This window comes from Furipterus horrens, unplaced genomic scaffold (assembly GCF_987537825.1).
Source record: "Furipterus horrens unplaced genomic scaffold, mFurHor1.1.pri manual_scaffold_5, whole genome shotgun sequence".
NCBI lineage: Eukaryota > Metazoa > Chordata > Mammalia > Chiroptera > Furipteridae > Furipterus > Furipterus horrens.
This window is the reverse complement of record NW_028327175.1, coordinates 30,657,048-30,680,654: the sequence shown is the minus strand read 5'-3', so window position 1 is coordinate 30,680,654 and position 23,607 is coordinate 30,657,048. Positions and strand designations below refer to the sequence as shown.

At 42.2% G+C, this 23,607-nt stretch overlaps 1 protein-coding gene across 4 annotated transcripts in view; it reads right to left on the bottom strand.

Annotated features, from left to right (window-relative positions):
• MED10 (mediator complex subunit 10) overlaps positions 1–4,947 on the bottom strand; it is a 57,712-nt gene extending 52,765 nt beyond the window's left edge. For 2 of the 4 annotated variants that reach the window (XR_016511292.1, XM_090278920.1), the window contains exons 1-3: positions 4,763–4,946; positions 3,597–3,680; positions 528–630 (exon numbers count right to left, since the gene is read on the bottom strand). Coding sequence is in view for 3 of the 4 variants with exons in the window: in XM_090278920.1 (XP_090135046.1) it covers positions 528–630; positions 3,597–3,680; positions 4,763–4,884 (309 nt within the window). In the remaining variant the exon portion in view is untranslated. Of the gene's footprint in view, positions 1–527; positions 631–3,596; positions 3,681–4,762 lie in introns of all 4 variants that reach the window. The other 2 variants (XM_090278918.1, XM_090278919.1) reach the window with 2 other exon arrangements.
• Positions 4,948–23,607: the final 18,660 nt, after the last annotated feature.

Here is a 23,607-nt window from a genome sequence, read left to right as displayed (position 1 = left end):
AAGTGAGGAATGGGGGTGGAGTGGCAGGAGGGCTCGCTGTATGAGGCCAACAAAAGTGGAAAAACAGAAAAGGGATGGCAATGTCCAACGAGAGTAGAAGTCAAACCACACACACTCCAATCAGAACCACATCTGAATGAATTTAAGCATGAAAAAACAATGTATTTCATGTTACAGATGCAGTTTTCTAGACTTCCTTACAGCAAAGAAACAGAGCAGGTCTCTGTGGAGAAGTGTGTGACAGGGTACATGGCACAAAGGAGTCTGGAGTCAGAAGCTAGAGACACCACCAGAGAAGAAAAGAGAACGAAGATTCAAGACTCCTCCAAACCAAAGAACCACAATTACAGGAAAAGGCCCAACAGAAGGCATCACTGATATTTAACTATGCTTACTACATGTTACACAATTCAGAAATCTCAATTGTGTGATATTATAAGCATGGAAAAGGATGACAAAGTCTACTAGCCAACTTTGTAATGATTTCCTTATGTTCTGACATTACTTTCTGTTACTAGGAGCCTTACCTTCATTGTGTCAATCTTGCCTTTAACTTGTTCATTTTTTGCTAGAGCCCGCTCCAGGCACTCTTTGGTGTAGAGTTGTGGGTTTCGACCTTGATCTATGTATCTGGAAACAGGAAACATCTAATTAACACTCTTTGCTGACATCTATTCTTACACGGGGAAAAAGGTTAGCTATATACAATTTCACATGGCCCCGTTGAGAAGAAACTGTCTAAGAACAAGGTAAATCAGGATTCCTTCATTTATACAAGGATAGATGATGTGATCTCATGTTGCTTCTATAAAATGAACAAATCAAAATCAAGTAATGATCACTTCTAAACCTAGCAAGCTCCACAGCTACACCACTTTGTATCCGCAGAATCCATGCTTCCCAAAGGTTTCATGGCCATTACCTTCAGATCCTCACAACAACCTGAGTCTAGGAAGCTCTTGATATGACAGAGCTACAAGGGGCCCAGGACTTCAGGCAAGGGATTCAAGCACAGCAACATCGGGGATCCAGGAAGAGCCCCCCAAGTTGCAGCCTACACCCCAGGTCCCCAACCTTGAGAACCCTACTGGAGGAGCCTCAGGCTGCTGGAGGGAAAAGGGGGTAGAGCTGCAAGCAAGATAGCTGGGCCCTGTTCATCCCAAGATTATTTTACAAACTGTTCCACTGCTTTCAGAAGGGGGGGTGGGGGAGAATACTACTAATTAACTTAAGTAACTTGAATTAAACAGATTCTCTCCAATTATTTCTAAGCAGTATTAAACTGTTCTTGAAATTTTCACCATTCATCACAAAATTTCTTCCTTAGCCCAAAGATTTCATTAAGCACACTGCCTATATGAATATGCACATTTTACCAGCTGTATGTCACCTGTCTCCTCCTGTACCCTGAAGACCTTCCTATCACTCAGATAAACTGAATTATTCATTACAAAGAAACAAAAACTAATATTACCACACTAAATCTAATATATGTATTTTAATGCTTCAGTAAAATATATATATGACTTCAGATTAAAGGCACTGTTAAGTTACTTAATGGCATAAAACTGGCCTTTATGACAGATAGCAAAAAATTAATAAATCACAAGTTCTAGAACTTTCATTGTATTGCAATGTTTCTGAAATGATGGCATGAAGGAAGCAGAATTTTGGTTAATTCTAAACAAAATCCAGCCATTTGTAAAGAACAAAAAATCCTTACAGATTCAAGTGTCCTAAATAAACAACCATGAAAGAGTAATATTATTCAGATTGGGCTCTTCTAGGACCCAAAGGTTGGCCCCACTTCTGCCAACACACCCATCCAGTGAGGTAAGGAAGTGCTGGGCAGAAGGGCCCAGGCTGCCATCTTTATCTTGATTACAGAAAAGTCAGTGCATCTGAAAGTGTGTGCTGAGAAAGCCACTGTGGGCCAGGAAACTCCTTCTACCTCATGCAAAAATGACTGACAGTTGGCATCACTGCTTATTAGAGCCCAGAGGCAACCTCCTTCTAATACCCAGGTGAGTCTCTACTGTCCCTTCTGTCCAGCTGCTGGGGCTGGAGCTGTGCTGACTGAAGCCCCATTCTCCTCAGTCCTCCAGCAACCTTTCCCCATCATCTTCCTATCTGTCAATAAACCCATCCTGAACATTCATGAACGGAACAGCACTGATGAGGAAGGCAAAGTAGCCTCCACCTTCCCACACTTGACAAGCCAGCATCATCACCCAGGAGCCCAGAGCTATAACCCTGCACATGACCTTCACTCCCACCTGAAGCCAGAGAATTCAATGGGGCCAACTGAGAACATGCAGAGAAAGCATGACATCATGGCCAACAGACGAGGATGTAGCCAAGCTCATGAAAACTGCAGCATGAATGTCCTATCTTTGTGGACAGCTACTGAGCTCTGTTACTTGGACTTGTATCTCTGACCTTTTGGGATGTCAAATGACAATAGCTTTTTCTTTACAGTCCAACTTCAGATCTCAAATGTTTCCCATCTTGAACAATTTGGTTCTCTACCAAGTTGTTCACAGCAAACATGTTTTGGTTGTCAAACAAAACTTCGTTTCTTGACTCAACAACCCCTTCATGCTGATATTGTATTTCTAATGGGAAAAAAATGATTCAGTTTTTAAATATATATATATATATCACTTCTCAAACAGCCTTCCAAAACAAATTAAGTTTGAGAACCAAGGTTCCATTGTATTGTTCAAGGAAACTGGTGGTTTTTAGTTTTACTGGAAAAAGTACTAGCATGCTCTTGCGGATCATTCGGAATCAGCTCCAGGAAGAAGAGGCTGTTTGTCACAGAGAAAACAGCCCAGGTTGGGGAAGGACAAGTCCAGGATTTTAGTCTTAACTCTTGACATCGATCAGAAAACAGCCCACTGCAGTCACTTATCACCTCCTCCACCTGTGAAATCAGGGGTGTGACAACCAAACCAGTGTGATAAAACCTGGATTTAAAAAATGTAAAGTTTATTTCCTGCATGCATTCTCTGGGCCATGACTACGGTAAGCACATATAACCCTCCTGTAGAAAACTGTAAATAACCTTCCCAAACTTACTTGACATAAGAACCTTTTTTTTCCTTTTTTTCCAGTACAGCATATATTACCACCTCCCAAAACTAGCAGCCCTGGGGCAGTATGGGAGACACCAGACTAGATTACTTTTCAGGATGTTTCTGGCAAATTTTTTTTTTAATTTAAAATATAACCCACTTAAGACTATCTCTTTTTTCTCTTTTTTAAGTTAAAAGGGAAGTTCTGTGGCTGTCCTTCTGTCTAAACAGGACTTTAAGAGTCTGTGATGTTTTTCATATTTCATATTTAACATTCCTCTATTCACAAGTAACTTTTCAACAATACAATATTGAGATATTTTTAAATTGTTGGTTCCACCAGAATATAAAACTCCAACAGCAGGTGCTTTTGTCTATTTTCTTCACTGGCATATTCCCAGAAGCTAGGCTGTGCCTACCACATAGCAGGCACTAAAACTTTAACCCATCGCTGAAGCAGTCATTATACCAGAACTAAACTAGAATTACACTCGAATGAATATCAGAAATGGTACTTACTCAAAAACTTCTAAAGGTACGGTAATATCATGAAGTTGTTGTCTGCACTTATCAATATCCTGTAAGCCAGTCACAATAAAATTCCTGGGAGGAAAAAAAGGCAAAAAATGGGGGCATTTGGTTAACTCGATGGCACCATGAGCACCACCCACCTGGCCAAGTAGGGCTCTACAAAAGAGTCCCTTCCACATACAGGGTTTGCACAAAGCTCATAACTTTGGAAGCGTTTGGAATTACAGAATACCTTCAGATATTGGGGGCAGGAACCAACTCTGTTGAGAATCTGATGAAAAATGTGAACCTTCTCTCAAAAACAATTACCCTGGTGTGCACTGTGATTTTGTGTGTGGGTCTGAGAGAACACGTGGAGCCGTGGACTCCAGCTTAAGAAGGCATCCTCCAAGTCTGGGGGAAAGAAAGCGCTCACTGCCTGGTTGAATTTCAGCTCCCCTGGGGAGCCTTCCTAAATCGCAGGGCTAGCCCCACAGCACTGGGTATGTAGTGCGGAGTGTATGCTTGTAGCCGTCTAATATAAGCCGTGTGCCCTTCTCCAGGGCATTCTACTTGTGTATTTGCCTTTGTCCATCCCAGGCCCTAGCACCATGAAATATTAATCAAGGGCCTGCGGACTTTCTCACTGCCCCTTCCCCCAATTCCTCCCCATTCAGGCCTATGCAGTAGGTGGTGTCAGCAGCCTCGATTTACCGGGCCTACCTCAGGCGCTCCGAGCGAAGTCCGCCTCCCCTCTGGGGACAGACAGGCTCTGAATTCCCCGGAGTTAGGAGGAACCGCTGGGAGGGAGTCACAATAAGCAGGGAAAGACTTAATGAAGCGTGACTCCTACGGATGTGGCCCCAGAACATACACTGTTTTGTCTGGCATGGGAACGTCTCTACATAGGCCTTCAAGAAACTGTCCCGGCCAGGCAAAGCGGGAAGGGGGCGGGCCGGCAACAGGCTGCAGCGGCGCGCCCACTCCCGAAGCACAGCCCGGAGCGGGCAGTCCGGGAGGGACCAGGCCCAGAGAAGGGCAGGAGAAAAGATGTGGCTCTCCGCCGGCCCTGGACCCCAATTCTGGTTTCCATCCGCGATCCCATCCCGGCTCCCCAAGCGGACGCTGCCCGGCGGGCCCCGGGGGAACGCGCGCGGACTCGGGTCGCCACTTACAGTTTTTGGTTGAGCCCGGCCTGGCTGCTGGGCTGGAAGTCGCTGACGATGATACCGAGCTGCCGGATGTTCTCCACGAACTTCTCTAGGTGCTCCTCCAGGTGGTCAAACTTCTCCGCCATGGTGCTACAGCCACCACTGCGACGGGCGTGGCCCTTCTCCACCGCTTCCTGCTTCCGCCCAGTCCCGCCACCACTTCCGTTTCCTCTGGGGGTGGAAGGAGCGGGGGCGGTGGTGGGCGGGGCGGGACCTCGCGGGAGAATTTAGGACCCCGGAGCGCCTCGGGGCTGAGGCTTGGGTGAGGTTATGAGCGGGCCTTAGGTCGGTGTTGCCCCAGCAGCTCTAAGCGGAGAAGGTGAGCGGACCTGCCAGGTATCAGTCGTCAAGACTTAGCGTGCTCAAAGGGCCGCAAAGGGGCAGTGGTGAGGATCCGCAAGACCCCGCTCTGCCATTACTGGCTCTGAACAAGTTCCTTGGACCCTGAGCCTCTGTTCACGTCTGTAAAAATCGGGAAAATGGGACACGACATGACAGCTACCTGAGGTTAGAAGAGGTAACACTGGAAAAAGGGGGGAGCAGAGAGACTAGGGCTTGGAGAGAGCAGCTTGGATCCACAATTAAAATGACGTGTTTTTTCCTGGAAATACAACTTACAGCTATTCGTTGTAAATAATTAAAACAACACACACACACACACACAAACAGTATAATGAAGAAAGCGGAAAAGACGCCTGAAACCCCTCCCCGCTGACTTAAGCAATCCTTAAGATCTTGGGGACCATCGCTTCCTGCATTTCTTGCACCTGAATTTGTACGGGCAAGACCCTACTTATGCTTGTCATCCTGAAACTGGGAAAGCTGGTGTTCCTACTCTCTGTCACCTACCAGACCCAATAAGCAGAGACAGGGAGTGATCTTTGCAGGCGCTTTATTCAGACGGTGGGAGATCTGAGAAGGCGACGGGGTTTGTACCCTAACAGACTGTCTTAAATTCCATTATAAACAGGCCCCTTTTATAAGGAGAAGAAAAGTGTAGATAAGGAGTTTGGAATTCAGGGGAAAAGTTTAATCAAATAAAAGCTGCAGCATTCTTTCATCTGTGTCCTGGGCAGTGGTCATCTCATCTTCATTGCTTGCAGTCCTGGAGCACAAAGGTGGAACCGCTTATGGTCTCCCGGAGTCAAGGTGGGTCATACCTCCAGTCCCTGAAACAATAGCTTTTTACATACATTGGTTACTAAGGTTATTAGCTGTTACCTGAAACTAAAATTTTCCAACATTTGAGTCCCCCATCAATCCTAATGTAATTATTAATAGCACACTCTTACTATCAAGTATATCAATTTGGTTGATATAGTACATGATCATCCTAGTTAAAGGGGAAATTAAAAATATTTGGAACTGAATGACAAGCACTTCCTATCAAACTTCAGCTTTGTTTCTAACAAAATACTTTGAGGTAAAATAGTCTGGAAATATTAAGCTAGGGTTTCAACTCAAAAAAAAAAAGCATGAGACATATAGTGATGAAAATAAAACATTTCACTAGTTTTTCTATACTCACTAGAAACTAGAAAAATGAACAGTAAAGAAAAGCTGACTATTGAAAAGTCAAATATACATACTGTTGTCAAGTCCCATCAGGGAGGCAGAGAGAGAGAATAAACAATATTATAAATGAATGAGGGAACATAATTCAGTTGCAGTGAAACTTTTAAAAAATTTTTGATTGTTGTTCTGTTACGGTTGTCCCAGTTTTTCCCCCATTGCTCTCGCCTGCACCCACCCACTACAGTCAGTCCACCCTGTTGTCCATGGACATGGGTCCTTTATCCTTTTCCTTGACTAGACCCTTACCCTTCTTTTGAAACTTGATATTCATATTTTGAAAGCTTGAAGGATGTGGACAAGTTTCTAGGAAACTATGAAAAATTAAAAAATCATAGAAAATCAGAATAAATCCTAACCTTTTAATAAACTGGCCAGTAAACAGAAAGAAAGAAAGAAAGAAAGCATCAAACCCTGACAGCTTTTTACATTAGCTTGTCTTATTTTAATTCAACATTAAAGAAAAAATAATTTCAAACTTACCCAGATGCTTTCAGAAACTGGGAGGGCGGGGCAGGGAGGAACACATCCCAGCTCATTTTTTAAGGGTTGTATAACTTTGATATGAAAAGCAGACAAGGGGAGTTGGAAAATAGAAGGAAGGAAAATATAGTCCAGTATTTTTTCTGCAAGTGGGTGCAAAAATCCTAAATAAAACATAAGGAAATTGAATCAAATATTATGTCAGCTATCGTTACATAGCAAACCTCCCTAAATCTCAGTGTCTTAAAACAATCACTATCCTCTAATTTGCTCCCAAATCTGCAATGTGGGCTGTGCATGGCATTTACAGTTTGTCTCTGCTCCTTGTCACATCGGTGGGGGTGGCTTCACTAGGGCTGAAGGATCTGCTTTCAAAGTGGCTGACTCACTTGGCTGCCGTGTTGATAGTGGATGCCAGCTGGGAGCTCAGCTGGACTCTAGGCTGGACACCAGTGTTCCCCTCCTTGTCAGTCTCTCTGTAGGCTTTTGGGGATTTCTCACCTCAGCTGGCTGGGTTGCAGGAGCACATAGCTCAAGAGAAGCAAGCAGAAGCTGTACTGCCTTTTATGACCCAGATTTTGAAGTTCCATCATCACTTACACCAGAGCCATGGCACATTTGGATTTCCAGAGAGGGAACCTAAACCCAACCTGTCAATGGAAGAAGTAAGTCACATTGTTGGTAGAGCAAGTAAAATGGGTAATCTTACTGAAGCCATTTTCAGTTAATACAACCTGTCATGCTTCGTACTGGAAAAAAAAAAAAAAGATCTATTGGGCTTTTCCTAGGACTGCACAAATGGTTAAATATCATAAAATCTATTCTATAATAAAGTACATTAAAAAGTATAGAAAAAAAATCTCCAGTACAGTATTCCCTCACTTATCACAGGTATTACGTTCTAGACTCCCCAGGATAGGTGAAAATCTGCGAAGTAGGAACCTTTCATTTATTTTAGTATTTATATATATTTTAAGGCTTTATAAACCCTTCCCACATACTTATAAACCGTTCCCAGTCCCTTATTAACCTTTCCCACTCCTTTATTATAACCTTTTCCACTGTTTTATAAACACTACTTATGTTCTTAAACATATTCTACACTCTTAAACCTACATAACTTTAACAACATAGGTATAAAGTACCATGAAATCCTGCGATATAGCGAAAAATCCACAATAAATAATATAATATTTTTTTAATCCCATGATACAGTGAGGCCACGATAAGTGAACAGTGATATAGAGAGGAACTACTGTAGATTTTTTAAATAGGTATTTGATAAAAGTTCAACCCAATTCATGATTATTTTAAAAAAGAAACCTCTGAGAAAAACTAAGAATAGATAGAAATGTCCTAAATCTAATAAAGGATAAATTTCCTAAATCTAATAAAAGATAAATACAGAATGCATTGGACTTAATGATGAAACTGTCACCCCAACTATTAAGTATTACTTTACACTTAAGTGCCAGTTAGCTTAAAGATAGTCAAGGAAATAAGTATCACATGGCTATTTTTTAAGTCCTTGCTATTGTCTGTCCTTATTTTGACATTGAATCTTCTGAATTGTCATTAAAATTACTTTTTGCTACCTTAGCTTCCCAACTATATTTTAGGCATTTTGAGGACAGGAATCTAAAGTGACATATTCCTCAGAGTCCCAAATAAAAAATTTTTTAATTATTATTTAAAGATTATAGGAAAAGGAGACAGAGGACGAAGCAAAAAGGAACCAAGTGCCTGTTTTTCACTATGAATATACCTCCCTGAAGTCATTCTTTTCTAAGGAGGTAGAACCTGGCAGCATTTGCTTTCCAAATAAGAGAAGTGGGTGCTTCTGCAGTGTTGACTTAGGGTCCCGTCTGCTATACCCCTCTCCTGGTTTTTACACCATTTACTGAGTTGTTTCTGTCTCCTCATGCACTTACATGTATAGCCTGCAAGGGCCAGTTTCTAAGAGCAGTTTGGCCAAAGAAAGGCTTACATGGAGATGTCTGCACTGCTGCTTTTTCCCTTGCCTAATAACAGTCCTCCTGGATCTGTTATGTTAACCTTGTATTAATTCCCTAGGGCTGCTGCAACAAAACATCACAGACTCAGAAGGCTTAAACAATAGAAATTTCAGACCAGAACTCTGAGATCAAGGTGTTGGCACGGTTGGTTCCTTTTGAGACTGAGGGAGAATCTGGTTTGATGGCATCTTTTGGGTTCCTAGGCTTGTAGAAGCATCACTCTGATCACTACCTGCATGTCTCATGGCTTTCTCCCTGTGTGTGTCTGTCTCAGAATTTTCCCTTTTCCCCCAGTCATTTGGATTAGAGCCCACATCAATGACCTGGTTTTAACTTGATTATACCTGCAAAGACCCTATTTCCAAAAAAGATCTCATTCTGAGATACTGGGAGTTAGGATTCCAACATCTTCCTCTTCTGTTCAGAAACACTAGCCCCAGCTCTCTGCATTGTGACTGCAGGATATTTGTGTCAGGTTGTAATGAGTACAGTTATGGTATCAGTCCTTATATTGTTGTGCCTTGTGATTAGATATAAGCTCCAATTTTCCTTTCCATAAAGTTTTTCTTTGCCCTTGCCTGTTGTTTGCATTGGTTAGACTGAGAACAGAAATTGAGGTTTTAAAGTCTGACTTTTGAAACCATGCCAAATGGAGCCATTGAGATCCACTGAATAGAGAAGACTTTGAAAGCATTTCTAAGTCACTTGTCTCCCAGTTGTCCAAAATTATTGCTTCATTGACTGTTGTTCTCTGCTGAAAACAAAAGCATTCAAAACCCACTGAAATCTACATTGACATTCATCCATTTCCTCCTTAAACAGCCAAGTAGTGGCTGCTTTCCTTTTACTTAACATCCTAAATACTGTTGATTTGTTTGTAAGAACCATTTTAAAACTTAAACACCCCAGGTTCCAAATGTAAATGAAATTAGGCTGGAAAATTCCAGCAAGCCAGAAGTTATACCAGTTAGGACCCTGCATGCAGAAAACCTGCAGAGCTCTTCTGACAGTAGGCCTGGTGGCCTTGTTTTCCCTCTGTCCATGTGATCTGCCACTGGGAAATTTCCTGACTTCTAAATCTTTGTGACCTTGGAATCTGGAGGCTTTTATTTTATTTTTTTTTTTTTTAATTCACATTATTGTTGCTTCATCATCACTCATGGCCCTAGTGATGCCATTTGGAACATCTTTTTGCCATTCATTCTAATTTATCTGAGAACCAGATCCAGCTTAAAAAAAATTTTTTTTAATATAGCTATCCTGCCCAGAGGGTAAGGGTAAAACAGCTGGTTTCTACTTTTCATTTTGCAATATTTCAGCACATTAGCAGTTCTAGCAGAAGGAATATTTGTAACTGTTGCTTTGATGATGATGATGATGGTCATGATCATAGTGATAAAAATATCTAGCAATTTATATGGGTTTCTCATTTATTCTTCATAACCCTAAGAGAAAGCTACTATAATTTGCACCATACATGGTCAAATATAGGCAAAAAAATTTCATAATATTGGGAGGCAGAATAATTCCAGCTAGTAGAGATTGATGGTAATGTTTTTCCCCAAGTGCCACATTGACCCACGATTGTTGAAATAAATTAGATTTACCATCCATTCTAGCAGGTTCACATATCAATAAAAGGGCATGCGTTGCAATAAAAAACATAAATTGTGTCCTTTTTTTATGCTAGTAACTTTTGAGAAACAGTAAGATTCCTCTTCTATTTTTTTTTTTTTTTTTACATGCAACATTGTGGTTCTACCTTGGAATTCTGTGGAATTAAACTGTGACAAAATTTTAACAGCCACAAATGAGATTACAGATTGACATGTAAACCAATCAGGAAATGGAAGTGTGCAGTGGACTTTCACTATCATATTTCTGTGAAAAGTTTGTCAGAAACTCAAGAGAGGGCAGGACAACATTATATAAATGGGGATAAGGTAGGATGTCTAACTCTTTTACCATTATACACAGAGGCACACAAAAATATAAACTTTTTAGACTTCATATGCGTTTTTGTTGTACTGTTTCCTTTAATACACTGCTTAAGTCCTTATATCTCCTAGTCTTGTGTAAAAACAAATGACCTTCAGCTAATGTCTCAGTTTGTCTTAAACACTCCAGAGAAATAAATTGTGCTCAAGTCCGCACTTCTAATTATGATGATCCAGAAAACAAAGTCTTACCTTGCAAAAAATCAGAGCACACATAGACTTGGAACACCTGCTTCTGGTTCTGATCAAGAAAGACTGATATTTCACTTGGCATAATACTCTCTGGTTAAATAAGCCAGTTGGTGAAAGACAAATATCATATGATCTCACCTATAAGAGGAATCTAATGAACAAGATAAACCAATTAACAAAATAGAACCACAGGCATGGAAACATGGAACAGATGGATGTGGCCAGAAGGGTGGGGGAGGGGGATAATGGTGGAAAGAAGGGGAAGGAACTTGTCAAAGAACATGTATGAATGACCCATGGCCTTAGATGACAGTGTAGGAATTGGCTGTGGGAGTGGGGGATGGGATGGACAGAGGAGCGCAAATGGGAAAAAAATGGGACAGTTAGAATAGTGATAAAAATGATTTAAAAAAATTAGACTCAAGACAGAAAAAGAAAATCAGGATGCTGTCCAGCCAAGAGCACCTGAAATAAGCAGATATAAAGCAGCTTTTATTATAAAACTAAGTAAGAATATATTAAAACCCTTCAGTATGGAAAATGGAATCTAAGAAGGGACACCATCAAGGTCTCTACAACTTTGAGCAGACATGTTTATTAGTGCCCGGGACACCAGAACTGGTGTTAACCTCCTTAACCTTCTAGGAAATCGCTTTAGTTATGCTAATCCAGGACCTCTGAGATTCAAATTCCAAGATGGGATTACACATGTAAGAAATTTGGGGGAAAACTATCTATTAGAGAAAATAAGGAAGAAACAAGAAAAGACCGGAAGAACAATCAGACCAAGATATAGGACTGCAAGAGATGGAGAGAGGGAGGAGGCAAGGAAGGAAGATGAAGGAGGGAGAGAGAGAAGGAGAAAAGGGGGGAGAGAGGGAGGAATTTCTTTTTAATATAAACAAATAGTGTTTGTGTTCTACATAATTCATGAGTGACAAGATTTGAGACCATCACAACTTTCCACCAAATGATTCATTATCACACTGAGCTCTCAACGACCCCAAACAGTATTCCTTATATTCTTCTGACTGTCTGAAAATGGGATTTAAGTATGGACAGGACAGGACAAAGCCCACCACATCTTTGCTGTGTGACTTTGCACTACATTTTGATTTACTTCGGACAAAATGTAATGTTTTCTGCCCCTGAAAATAATGTTTATCAGTGTGTAAGACATCCAGAATAGCACCTGAACTGTGGAAAGCATTTGACAAATCTGGTTCCCTCTGTTGGCTTAAGTCTAACGTGCACAAAGCCAACCTTTACTTCTTGTAGCATTAATGGACTCTTTCGTCCAAAAATGCATTGATTATATCATTCTTCAACCTAAAATCTTCTGACATATTCAAATTGTCTACAGCAGGGACTTTTCCTTTTAAATCTCACTCTCTGTATAACCTTATTCACTTGCCCCATGTACTTGCTCCGTTACAAGCCCCCAATTCTGTGGGTGGAGCAGAAGGGTAGCAGTTGCATATGCCCCTGAAAGAGCTGTGAGGCCCTCAGAGGAGTGGAATATGTGATCTGGAAATATTCATCCTCCAGGAAGTTAGGCTTCTGCCATTACCTCCTCTTTGATAGTCTCCAGTCCTCAGAATGAACTCAAAAGTCCTTCCACTGGCCCTCACCCTAGGGCCTGGCTGGACCCTTGCAGTCCCTGCCTACTTGCTTTCACAGGTTTCCTCCCTCTGGCTGGAAGTCCTCTTCTGCACTTTTGTCCCATACCTGGGGAAACCTCATCCATTTCAGTGAAGTTTTCACTTACTGCTTTGGTCAGAAAGCTGGCACATCTGGAACCTCTCCCTTCCTACAGAGGTAGCAGATCAGCTAGAGGCTAAAAGAGCAGGCTCCACTTCAGACAAATGCATGTGGCGGAGACCACTTTGATCCCAATAAAATCTGCTCTCCCTTCTTCCATAGAAATGGAAGTAAAGCCAGGCCCCTGGCTTCCCGTACCAGTCCACCTTGTCCAGGCTTGCTTGAAGTAACTTGTGGCCTTGTTACTAAGCAATGGAGCAGAAATTATGTGTGCCAGATCTGTGTCTGGGACATAATCCATCTGGTGAGTCTTTTCAATGACCACTTACCTCATCTCTCTGGCCAGACCTGGACACGGCAGTTACTTCCAATAGAACTTTCTGAGATGTTGGAAATGTTCTAGATCTGTACTGGCCAATAGGGCAGCAACTGGGCAGTTGAAATGTGGCTAGTGCAACTGGGAAACTAAATTTTAATTGTATTTTTGATTTATTTAAATAACCTCATGTCACCCGTGGCTACTATAGCAGATGCTGGACACTTGAGGAAAGGGGATGAATGACTTAGGAGAAATATGGGTCTTGGATCGCTCAGTGGAACAGAGGCGCCCACCAAAATGAGCTTGTTAACTTGGAGCTGTTGAATAAGAGGGCAAAAAAAAGCAAATGCTTATAGGACAGATAGAATTGGGTGCAGCATGGTTAGAGCAGAGACCTGGAGGCTCACTTTCTGAGTTTAAATCCCAGCTCTGTGACTTAACAGATGAATGACCTTGGGTAGGTCACATAATCTCCTTGTCTCTCAGATTTCTTATCACTGCACTGGAGAGATTAAGAGTACACATACGACTTCCAGCCAAGATGGAGGCACAGACAGACCTGCTGCATCTCCCTCCACAACTAAGAAGGAATACAACTACCTCAAAACTAGAAACAACCAGAAGTTCCAGAAAATCAAAGTGCATGGAAGTCCAGCAAACAAAGATATAAAGAAGAAATACTCATCCAGACAGATAGGAGGGGCGGAGTCCAGGTGGAGAGGACACAGTGTGGTGGTGGCAGTAGTGGCAACAGCAGCAGGGTGGTGGAAAGTGCAGTTACACATTTTAAAAAGTCGGGAAGGACACCTGGGGAGCATTCCCAGCTCCTCACCAGAGTAGCTCACTGTCCCAGCTCCAGGGAAAATCAAGCCTCATTGCTTTTGACTGTGCAGACCAGTGGAGGTTGAGACAGAGGCAGAAACTGCCAGTTTCTCAGCAGAGTCCACTTGTTTAAAGGGCCCCTACAGACCTAGAACATCCATAGACCAACCCACTCTGGGAATGACGGCTAGGACAGCAGCTAGAGGGGCGCCAGTCTGGTGCAGAAATGGGAGAAGTGCCTGGAAAAGGTGTGAGTGCTGGTCAAGCGGCATTGTTCCCTCTCAGACCCCTCCCCCACATACAGCACCACAACGTAGTGAAACAAGTCGTCCTGTGCTGACGAATACCTAAGGCTCCGCCCCTTACAACACAGTAGGAGTGACAGCTCTGCCTGGGACATGGAAGCAAACAAACACAGGAGACTTCTGGTCAAGATGGAGGCCTAGACTGACACACTCAGTCTCCCCCCACAACTAAGAAGGAATACAACTACCGCAAAACCAGCAATAACCAGAAGTTCCAGAAAATAAATGGAAGTCCATCGTATGAAGTTATAAAGAAGTGGTGCTCATCGGACAGGTAGGAGGGGCGAAGCCAGGGAGGAGAGGTCAAGCTGTGCTGTCTGCAGCAGCAGCAGTGATGGTGGCAGGACAGCAGTAAGCACAAACACCCATATTTAAGGGGAGGCGAGAACCGCCTGGAGAGCACCCCTGGCTACAGACCAGACCCACCAGCTTGTGATTCCAAAGCCAGGGAAGGCAGACCCCCATTGCCTTGGACTGTGAGGCCCAGAGGGGTGGGGATGGAGGAGGAGGCTCCTGGTCTCTCAGCGGAGATTGAATGGCAGGAATCCATCTTGGACCCCCACCCCCGCAGAAGAAAATGTCCGGTTGTGACGAGTGCACAGGGCTCCACCCCCTATAGCAAAGGAGGTGTGACAGTCCTGCCCAGGAAGCAAAGGTAAACACAAAACTATCAGGATGGCACAGATCATGATAGAAATCCCAGTAACATAGCTGACCAGGCAGCAAATTTCTAATCTAACAAAGCAGCAGATAGGAAATCTTTCTGAGGCTCAGTTCAGAGCTTTGGTTATAAAAGTGCTTACAGACTTAACAGCAGATATTAAACAGGGCAGGGAAGTAATGAAGGCTAGTCCTGCTGAAATGAACAAAAACACATATGAAACTAGTGGTGAGGGCAAGAAAAACAGGGATCAAATCAACAAATCAGAACATAGGGAAGGAACAGTCAACCAGTGCAGAAAGAGGAAACGAGAATTGAGGAAAATCAGGAGAGGCTCAGAAACTTATTGGACAGCTATAAGTGGGCCAACATCCGAATCGTAGGGTTGCCAGAAGGTTAAGAAGAAGAACTAGAAATGAAAAAATATGTGAAAAAATAATGAAGCAGAACTTCCCTAACTTGGGGGAGGAAATAGACTTACAGGTCCAGGAAGCACAGAGAATTCCAAAACAACTGGACCCATGAAGAACCACGAGACACATTATAATCAAAATGTCAAAAATTAAGGTTAAAGAGAGAATCTTAAAAGCAGCAAGAGAGAAGAAGAGAATTACATACAAAGGCGTCCCAATAAGACTGTCAGCTGATTTCTCAAAAGAAACTCTGCAGGCAAGAAGAGACTGGTAAGAAATATTCAAAGTAATGAAAAGCAAAAACCTACAACCACGATTACTCTATCCAGCAAAGCTGTCATTCAGAATAGAAGGTCAGAGAAAGTGCTTCCAGGACAAAGTAAAACTGAAGGAGTTCATCAGATGCAAACCATTGTTATATGAAATGTTAGAGGGACTTGTTTAGGAGAAAGAGGATCAAAACTATGAACATTAAAATGAAAACTGTATCACAACAACCAACAAAAGAAGCTAGGAAACTGAAACAAAGGCAAACTAATTAGGAAATGAGGGTGGGAAAAGAATGATAGAGATGGGGAACATTATGGGGGGAGGTCAGCAGGGAGGAGGAAGCGAGGAAAGGGAGGGAGATGGTACAGGAATTAAGAAGCATAGTAGGAGGGAGTGGAGTAGACAGGAAGATGTTGAGAACTATATGCACAACCAGTGGGCATGGACTAAGGCGAGGGGACAACTGGAGGGAGGGATGTCACTGGATGGAGGGGAACAAAGGGAAAAGAAATTGGGACAACAGTAACAGCATAATCAAAGCATATTAAAAAGGAGTACACATGACACCTCAGGTGGTTATGAGAATGAAAAGAAGTAATAAATGTACAACACTTAGAATATTGTACCCATTATATAATTGCTATTTATTGTTAATGAAATTGGGGGGTCTCTTTGTTATATAGCATATTAGCTTATCGCTAACTAATTAATACATGTGAGTTTGAATCATGGCTCCTCCATTTATTTGTGTAATATTGAGCAAGTCATTGACCCATATAAAGCACTCAATATCTGTAACTATTACTATAAAACATACCATATTCTAGTGTAGGTAGCTGTGTAGGTATCTCTCTTGCGAGCATCTCAAGGATAGAGACTCATTTATCTTTTTGTTATTCCATGATTAGCGCAGTGAAGATGCCCAACAACTGTTTATTGAATAAATTAGTGAATGGATCAATAAGTCCTCTAGCATTAGTTTACCTGAAAACCCAATACTTTAGCTGTTGAAATGCTGTTTCTGAGACTTCTCTTGATGTCAAACCCCAATGGTACCCTAATAGCATGCCTGAACAAGGGTATTCTGTCCCTTCCACCCAGATCATCCCCAGGGACAGTAGCTCTTACGACACAAATAAAAGAGTTACTCTGGCTGCAGCCCAGCACTAAGAGTGGCCGGCATGACTCACACAAGCTGCTGCTGGCAGAGGGCACCTGCATGATCACTCTCATCAATTTCTGTTTATTAAGTGCCTGCCTCTGAGGACTGCCAGGGATAACTGGTGACATGTGGCTGGAATCTAAGGGCTTGGCAGGCCCAGCAGTATATCCTGACTCATGCAAACACTTGCCCTAAGCAAGAGCCTGGCAGGAAATCTTTGTTCAAGCCTTTGCTGGAAGGAAAGAGGGCCTGGAATTTTCCCTGTAGTCAGGGCTAGAGAAGGGGAAACTCAGGCAATGAACCCTGGGGTGAGGTGGTGTATTAATAAAGGTTCTCCAGAGAAACAGAACCAATAGGATGGATGGAGAGGGAGAGAGAGTTTATTTTAAGGAATTGGCTCATGTGATTATAGAAGCTAGCAAGTCCAAAATCTGCAGGTAGGCCAGCACACTAAACACCCAGGGAAAATTTGATGCTGCAGCTCAAGTCTGAAGACTGCCTGGAGGCAGAATTCCCTCTTACTTGGGGGCCCTCAGTCTTTTTCTCTTAAGATCTTCACCTGATTGGATGAGGCTCACACACGTTAGTTGGGGAAGGGGCATGTCATCTGCTTTACTCAAAGTCTACTGATTTAAATGTTAACCTCATCTAAAAAATGCTTCCACAGAATCTTTTAGAGTAATGTTTGACCAAATACATGGGTACCATGGCCCAGGTGAGTTGACACATAATTAACCATCACAACCATACTAATTTATAAAAGCAGAAAAACTGAATGCTGACACAGGTCTGGGGCCACCTCAGTATGTTGGGCAAGGACAGTGGGATCAGTCCATCAGGAACACAGGATCTCATGTGGTGAGTACTGTGAAGGGGTAAGGACCGATCCACAGGGACCTTCGCCTACACCCAATGGGAAGCCCCTGAGGGTACAAGCAAGTAGACATGAGTTCACCCACAGCACACAGTGGTCCCAGCCTCAGCATCAGTTCACATGAGAAATAATGATGAGTAGGACAGAAGGATGATTGTGAGGATGTTTAGTGGGCGTCGGCTGAACAAAAGAACTAGTGTAGGGAGGAGCTGCATGTGACTCGGTGGTTCTGGCTTGAACATCTGGCAGAGAGTGAAAGGGTGAAACATGATAGAAGATTCCAGAGGAAGAAATCAAGGAAGCACAGGGTGTTATTTTGTTAGCCATGTTGAGGTTGAGGTGTTGTGGGGATGTTCAAGTGGAAATGCCAAGCAGGCAGTCTGGGTGGGTGGCCCAGTGCTCAGTGTCAAGGTTGTGATAGAACCATGGGGAGATGGACTTAGGAGACTCAGAATTACAGGCCATTAATGTCATGTCTAGGGTGACACTGTCAAGGGAGAGGGCATGCAGTGAGACTCGGAGGGCTCAGGGCAGGAGGGTAGGGAATCTGCCATGCACAACGAAGGACAGAAAGAGCCACCAGCAAGGGGATGAGAGAAGCATCTGGGAAGTGTTAGGTGAAGCTGGAGAGGAAGGAGCCAGAGGTGCTGAGAGAAGGGACTGTCTCAAGCAGGACTTGAACACAGGAACTGGGTGACCACAGGAAAGAACAAGAATGGAAATACACCCATGGGAAGGAGAAAGGCGACTTTGTGGGATCAGAGAACAGTCTTCTCCAGTATCATGTGATGTGTGAGAAGGGACCAGGCCTGCAAGGTGATGTGCTTGCAGGGTCTTGAAAGGTTTCACTGCAGTTTTGGACTATACATATCACAGATGACAACTGTGAAAGGAAAGGGAGCTATGTGGCAGACCTGACAAACTCAATAACTGGAAGTAACCACACAGGATGTCTGATCATTAAAATTCCTAACTGAGCAAGTTATAATGGGAAGTCACGTCCTGAGGCCTATGTGATAGATTAATCTTTATCTTGAACAAGCTGTGTCCATCATTTTTGTGCCTCTAGGATAATGTACTTAAAATGTCAGAATGATCTCTTCTCCAGACCTCCAGAGATAAACACCCGGTACTGGGGCGAAATGACCCCAACATTCCTCATTGTTATTTTTTAGCTGCATACCTCTATAAACTACGCATGTTAAATCTTAACTATCCTGCACCAACCAATGTAAAGAAATCATGAATCTCTCCATTTTTCTTTTTATCCAGTCCTCTTTATCCTAGAGATTTCTCCACCTTGCTTACTCCTGCCTCTTTAATCTACCACCAATAGATACCATGAGCCCTTCCTTACATTTCCTCCTTTTGTTCTAATATATAAAATAAGCGACAAAACTATTATTCCTTGGGACATTTCTCAGTCCTTTGAGATTTTGCTTCTGGGCCTGACCTTCAACTCTGGCTCGAATAAACTCTTGAAACTTTTATTTAGGTTTAAAATTTCTTTTGTTGACACAATCAGTGGCCTCCTGGGTGGTGAAAAATGAAACCTGCATTCTAGAGCCTGCCCTGGCCAGGCTATCTTATAATCACTTCATGCATATTAACGTCTTTAATCCTCACTACCTTACCATACAGGTGTTACTGTTCTTGCCAACTGTCAGATAAAGGACAGAGGCAGAGGAGAGCTAAACAGCTTGCCACACAAGGACTGAGAGTTGGCAATGGGATCCAGGGTCTAATTCCTAAGACACAGTGCTACCCACTCAAAAAGTAGCTGGTTAAGATGCCACAAGGAAATTCTGCCTGACGGTTGTCCTGTGTTACTTAGATAATCTTTGTGGTGGGTTGAATGGTGCCCCCTGCCACCTGAAAAGGTATGTCCATTGTCCTAGCCCCTGGAGACTGTGAATATGACTTAATTTGGGGGGAGGGTGGTGCTTTGCATATATAATTAAATTAATGATTTGAAGATGAAAGGATAATCCAAGGTAAAAGAATATAAATCTAATGACAAGCTGGAAGAGACAGAAAGGACCCTCTCCTAGAGCCTTCAGACACCTTGATTTCAGGCTTATAGCTTCCAAAATACTGAGAATATAAATTTCTGTTGTTTTAAGCCACCACATTAGTGGTTATTTGTTATGGTGGCAGTAAGAAACTAACATACTTGTACCAAAGCCATTTAGGATTTCCCAGAGTCTGTTCTGAGTTCCTTCTCTGCTAACTCTGAGATTTGAACATCGCTATTCTTATTATACCTGGAGTTCTAGGAAGTGAGGTCTCCAAAAAGTATTTTTAAATTCCACAAGCAACAGGCATTTTAAACTCGAACACTCAACTTGGAATGTCTGAGTTCAGAATTTGCTCAGGTTAAACATTTACTAAATTTTTTTGTATTGTACAAATTTTACTGCCGTCACTTAAACCCATGCTCACTACTTGAAATAATTCTGTGCCATATAGCAGGGGACGACTCACACTAGGCCTCCTGCTGTCCTGTTCTCTTTCTCCCACAACTCAGGCTCGAAGCATGCCCAAGGCACTACACTGGGTCACAGAATCCCCTCTGACTTTGAGAAAGAATAGTAAGAAGCTAGGGAAATTCCTGAGCAAGTGGAATGAGGAAAGTGAGACAAGAAAATTAAACAAGTCCAAACAATGTGAGCAACATACAGCCAGCAAGACCTTATCTCCCCTAACCAAGGACACTTGAGAAAAAATGGTTTATACCTCTCTTTCCTATCCAGGGAATAAATAGCTTAAAGCACCCTGGTCAGGGAGATAAAGGACAGAGACCCACTTAATGCATTTTGTGCCAGCCAAACCCAAGGACAGATGAAGTCAGGGGAACAAATAACAACAACAAAATACCCTGATTAGAGTCAGACAGACCAAGCAGTGAATCTGACCGAAGAATAATCCCAAACTCCCCTACACCCTCATTTTGACACATCAGCATATTAAAAATGCACCTGGAAAGCTGATGAAACCCTCCCCTAAGATTCTCACCCACAGGAGAGGGATAAAATCCTTCACAACAAAGGATGTCGGCATAGGCTCTCTCTGGAACATGCCCATTCCCCTTCTCAGGCATGAACTTTTTATTTTCTTTCTCATAAACTCTAAGGGACCCCACCCACGGCATTTGCAACTAGGGGAGGAGCAGGCAGAAGCAGCTTGTCCTGGGCTAACCCTCTGAACCTGACTCCAAGGGCCCCTTTTCTCTGACCTCCCAGAGAGTTGACAGCAGCCCCGCCTTGGCTCATTCCATCTCTATAATCTTCCTAGGGAGCTGAAGCAGAGCCCCGCCTTGGCTCTCTCCTGTTGCTTCTTCTTCTACCCGAAGTCCTTCCTTTATCTTACTGATCCCAGCTTTAATAAATGTGCTCTCAAAATCATCTGGACTCCTGTTGTGAAATCTTTTCCTACATGGACTCAAGAAACCACACACTACAGGCTGGCCTGAAGCAGACCCGCTCTGAGCCCAGTCTCTTCCCAGTGAAAACATCACATTTCCAGCACCTTTTATACATATGGCAGTAGTTACCCTCGTAGTTAAAGGAGTTCGGTGTTGGCTTACTTCAGTACCATACCTTTTCCAAATCTTTAATAGAGGTCTAGTAATTTGTCAGCCATGTAAAATTGCTAAAAAAAAAAAAAAACAAACTTATTACACAAACAATGACATGGGACTGTTGGTGGTGTCTGCCAAGCCGAATTATGTACATATATTCACAGCCTGAATATGACTGATCACCCAAGAGTTGTGATTTCTTAGCCTTTACTCTTAACATGCTAATCTCCAGCCTATTGATCTGAGTGTTTCACAAGCATAATAATCACAGAAATTATTCAGCTTTGTTCTAATTAAAAATATAAATCACATATTTTTTGCATAATTATGACAGTAAATTGAACCAAAAAAAATGTCTGGCCACTAAATTCTCAAAGTACTTTTGCACCTAACATAAACTACTCTGAACAATAATTTATTCTAAGGTATATATTTTATTGCAGCTTTTGTAATTATGTCTAGCTTTTAAAATTCCATATTTTCTAAATAGCATCTGAACTCTTATTCCTTGAGAAGGTGAATTAACAGTTCTCAAAGCTTATCACTATTTATAGATGCTAAATTGGGAGCAGGAACTTCTTTTATGCTAACAAATATTAAGAAACTACTCTGTGGCAGGCATTTATACATGTTACTATAATTAATTTTAGAAATCTGTTTTTCTTTTTATTATTACTTGTCAGCTCCTTGGCTTGATTCTTATATTTTCTTTTTTTTCTGTAACAGGTTATTTCTTTATGGGATCCCTCTGGGCAGAAATAGTGATTTCTCCACACACAAATTTGCCAAAACCTCTCCGTTAAGTGCTGAGGTTGTAAGACTCACAGCTGATTAATTACTTCTTGCAGTGAGCGTGATATTGGCTTACTCAGACATGAGTCAGATACAACTCTGAAAAGTCTCCTCAGGTCATGTCCTGGGAGATCTGAGGGATGCCCTGCCATGCACATTTGAGAGAGTGAATGTGTGAATGTGTGAAGTGTAAATGTGTGTGTATATGTGAATATGTGTGCATGTGTGTGTGTGTGTATCTGTGTGAGTGTGATATGTGTATATGTGAATGTGTGTGCACAAATGGGTGTGTGTGAGTATATGAGTGTATATGAATTTGAGAGAATAATGTGTGTTTATATGTGAATGTGTGCAAGAGTGTGAATGTGTGGATGTGTGAATATGTGCGCAGGTATGTGTGCATGTGTGTGTGTCAGTATGTGTGTGCTGATGGGGATGTTCAGAGTTGAGAGAGTCATAAACAATTGGTGAGGAATGATCTTTAAAGTTGTTTCTTCAGCCAACAGCAAGGGTGACAAAATCCAGTTAAATAGCCCCATTGGATGTCTAGAAATCAAAGCAAGGGATTAATGGCCTCTTGCAAAACTGAAGGCAACCTAACTCCTTGTGCATGGGCAAGAAAGGCAGGAAATTTCTGGAGTGGAGGTGAAGGTGGGAAGGAGGTAGAGACATCAAGGACTTGAAATTTGGAAACCAGAATTTATACCAGAACAGAATGTCTAGTAGGTAGCAGAGGATCTGTTTACTTTGATAGTTTAGCTGGGTAGAGAAATATTGATTCAAAGTCATTCCTTCAGAACTTGGAAGATTCCACTCCATTATCACTTAACATCCACTGTGGATAACAAGAGATCTTATTTCAAACTTATTCTCATTTCTAGAAAGTCTTTCTCCATTCTTGGTTTTCTGAACATTTTTAGGAATGTACCCAGGCCAAGGTCTTCTATTCATGACACAGAGAACTCAGGGGAGTTTTCCAACCTGAACACTGTTGTCATTTAATCCTGGAAAATTATCACGATCTCTTTTCTGTATAATTCCTTCCACTCTTCTTTTCTTTAAATGACTCCTGTAGTCACATACTGGGCCTGTGCATTAAACTTCCAGGTCTTTTGTCTTTTCTCTGTATTCTGTCTCTATTGTTGTTATTCTCTTGTCTAGGAGATTTTTTTTCTATTTCATCTTCTAACCATTGATTTTTCCTTTTCTTGGTTTCATCAATTATCTTTTATTTCAACAGCTTTTTCTTATTCTACAGTTGCTCCATTTTTTATATAAAACCTTTTTCTTTCTTAGCAAGAGTAATGTATCTTGAATCCCTGAGAATATAAGTAGTAGGTGTTTCTTTTCACCAAAAAAGTGCCTTTTTTTCCTGTATTAGCTCTGTTTGCTTTGGTTTATTTCTTTTTCTGTTCATATAACTTGGTCTCTCTAGTCACTGGCAGGGTTTTCCTCATCAACTGGTTCCTACTTGCTCACTCTCATCAAAGCGCAAAGCTGCCTGTAAGCTCATTATTTTTAGATGGAACCAGTTCACTTCACTTGGCTGGGAATGGTGGGAGGTAACCACACTTTAGAGCCCCCAAATGCA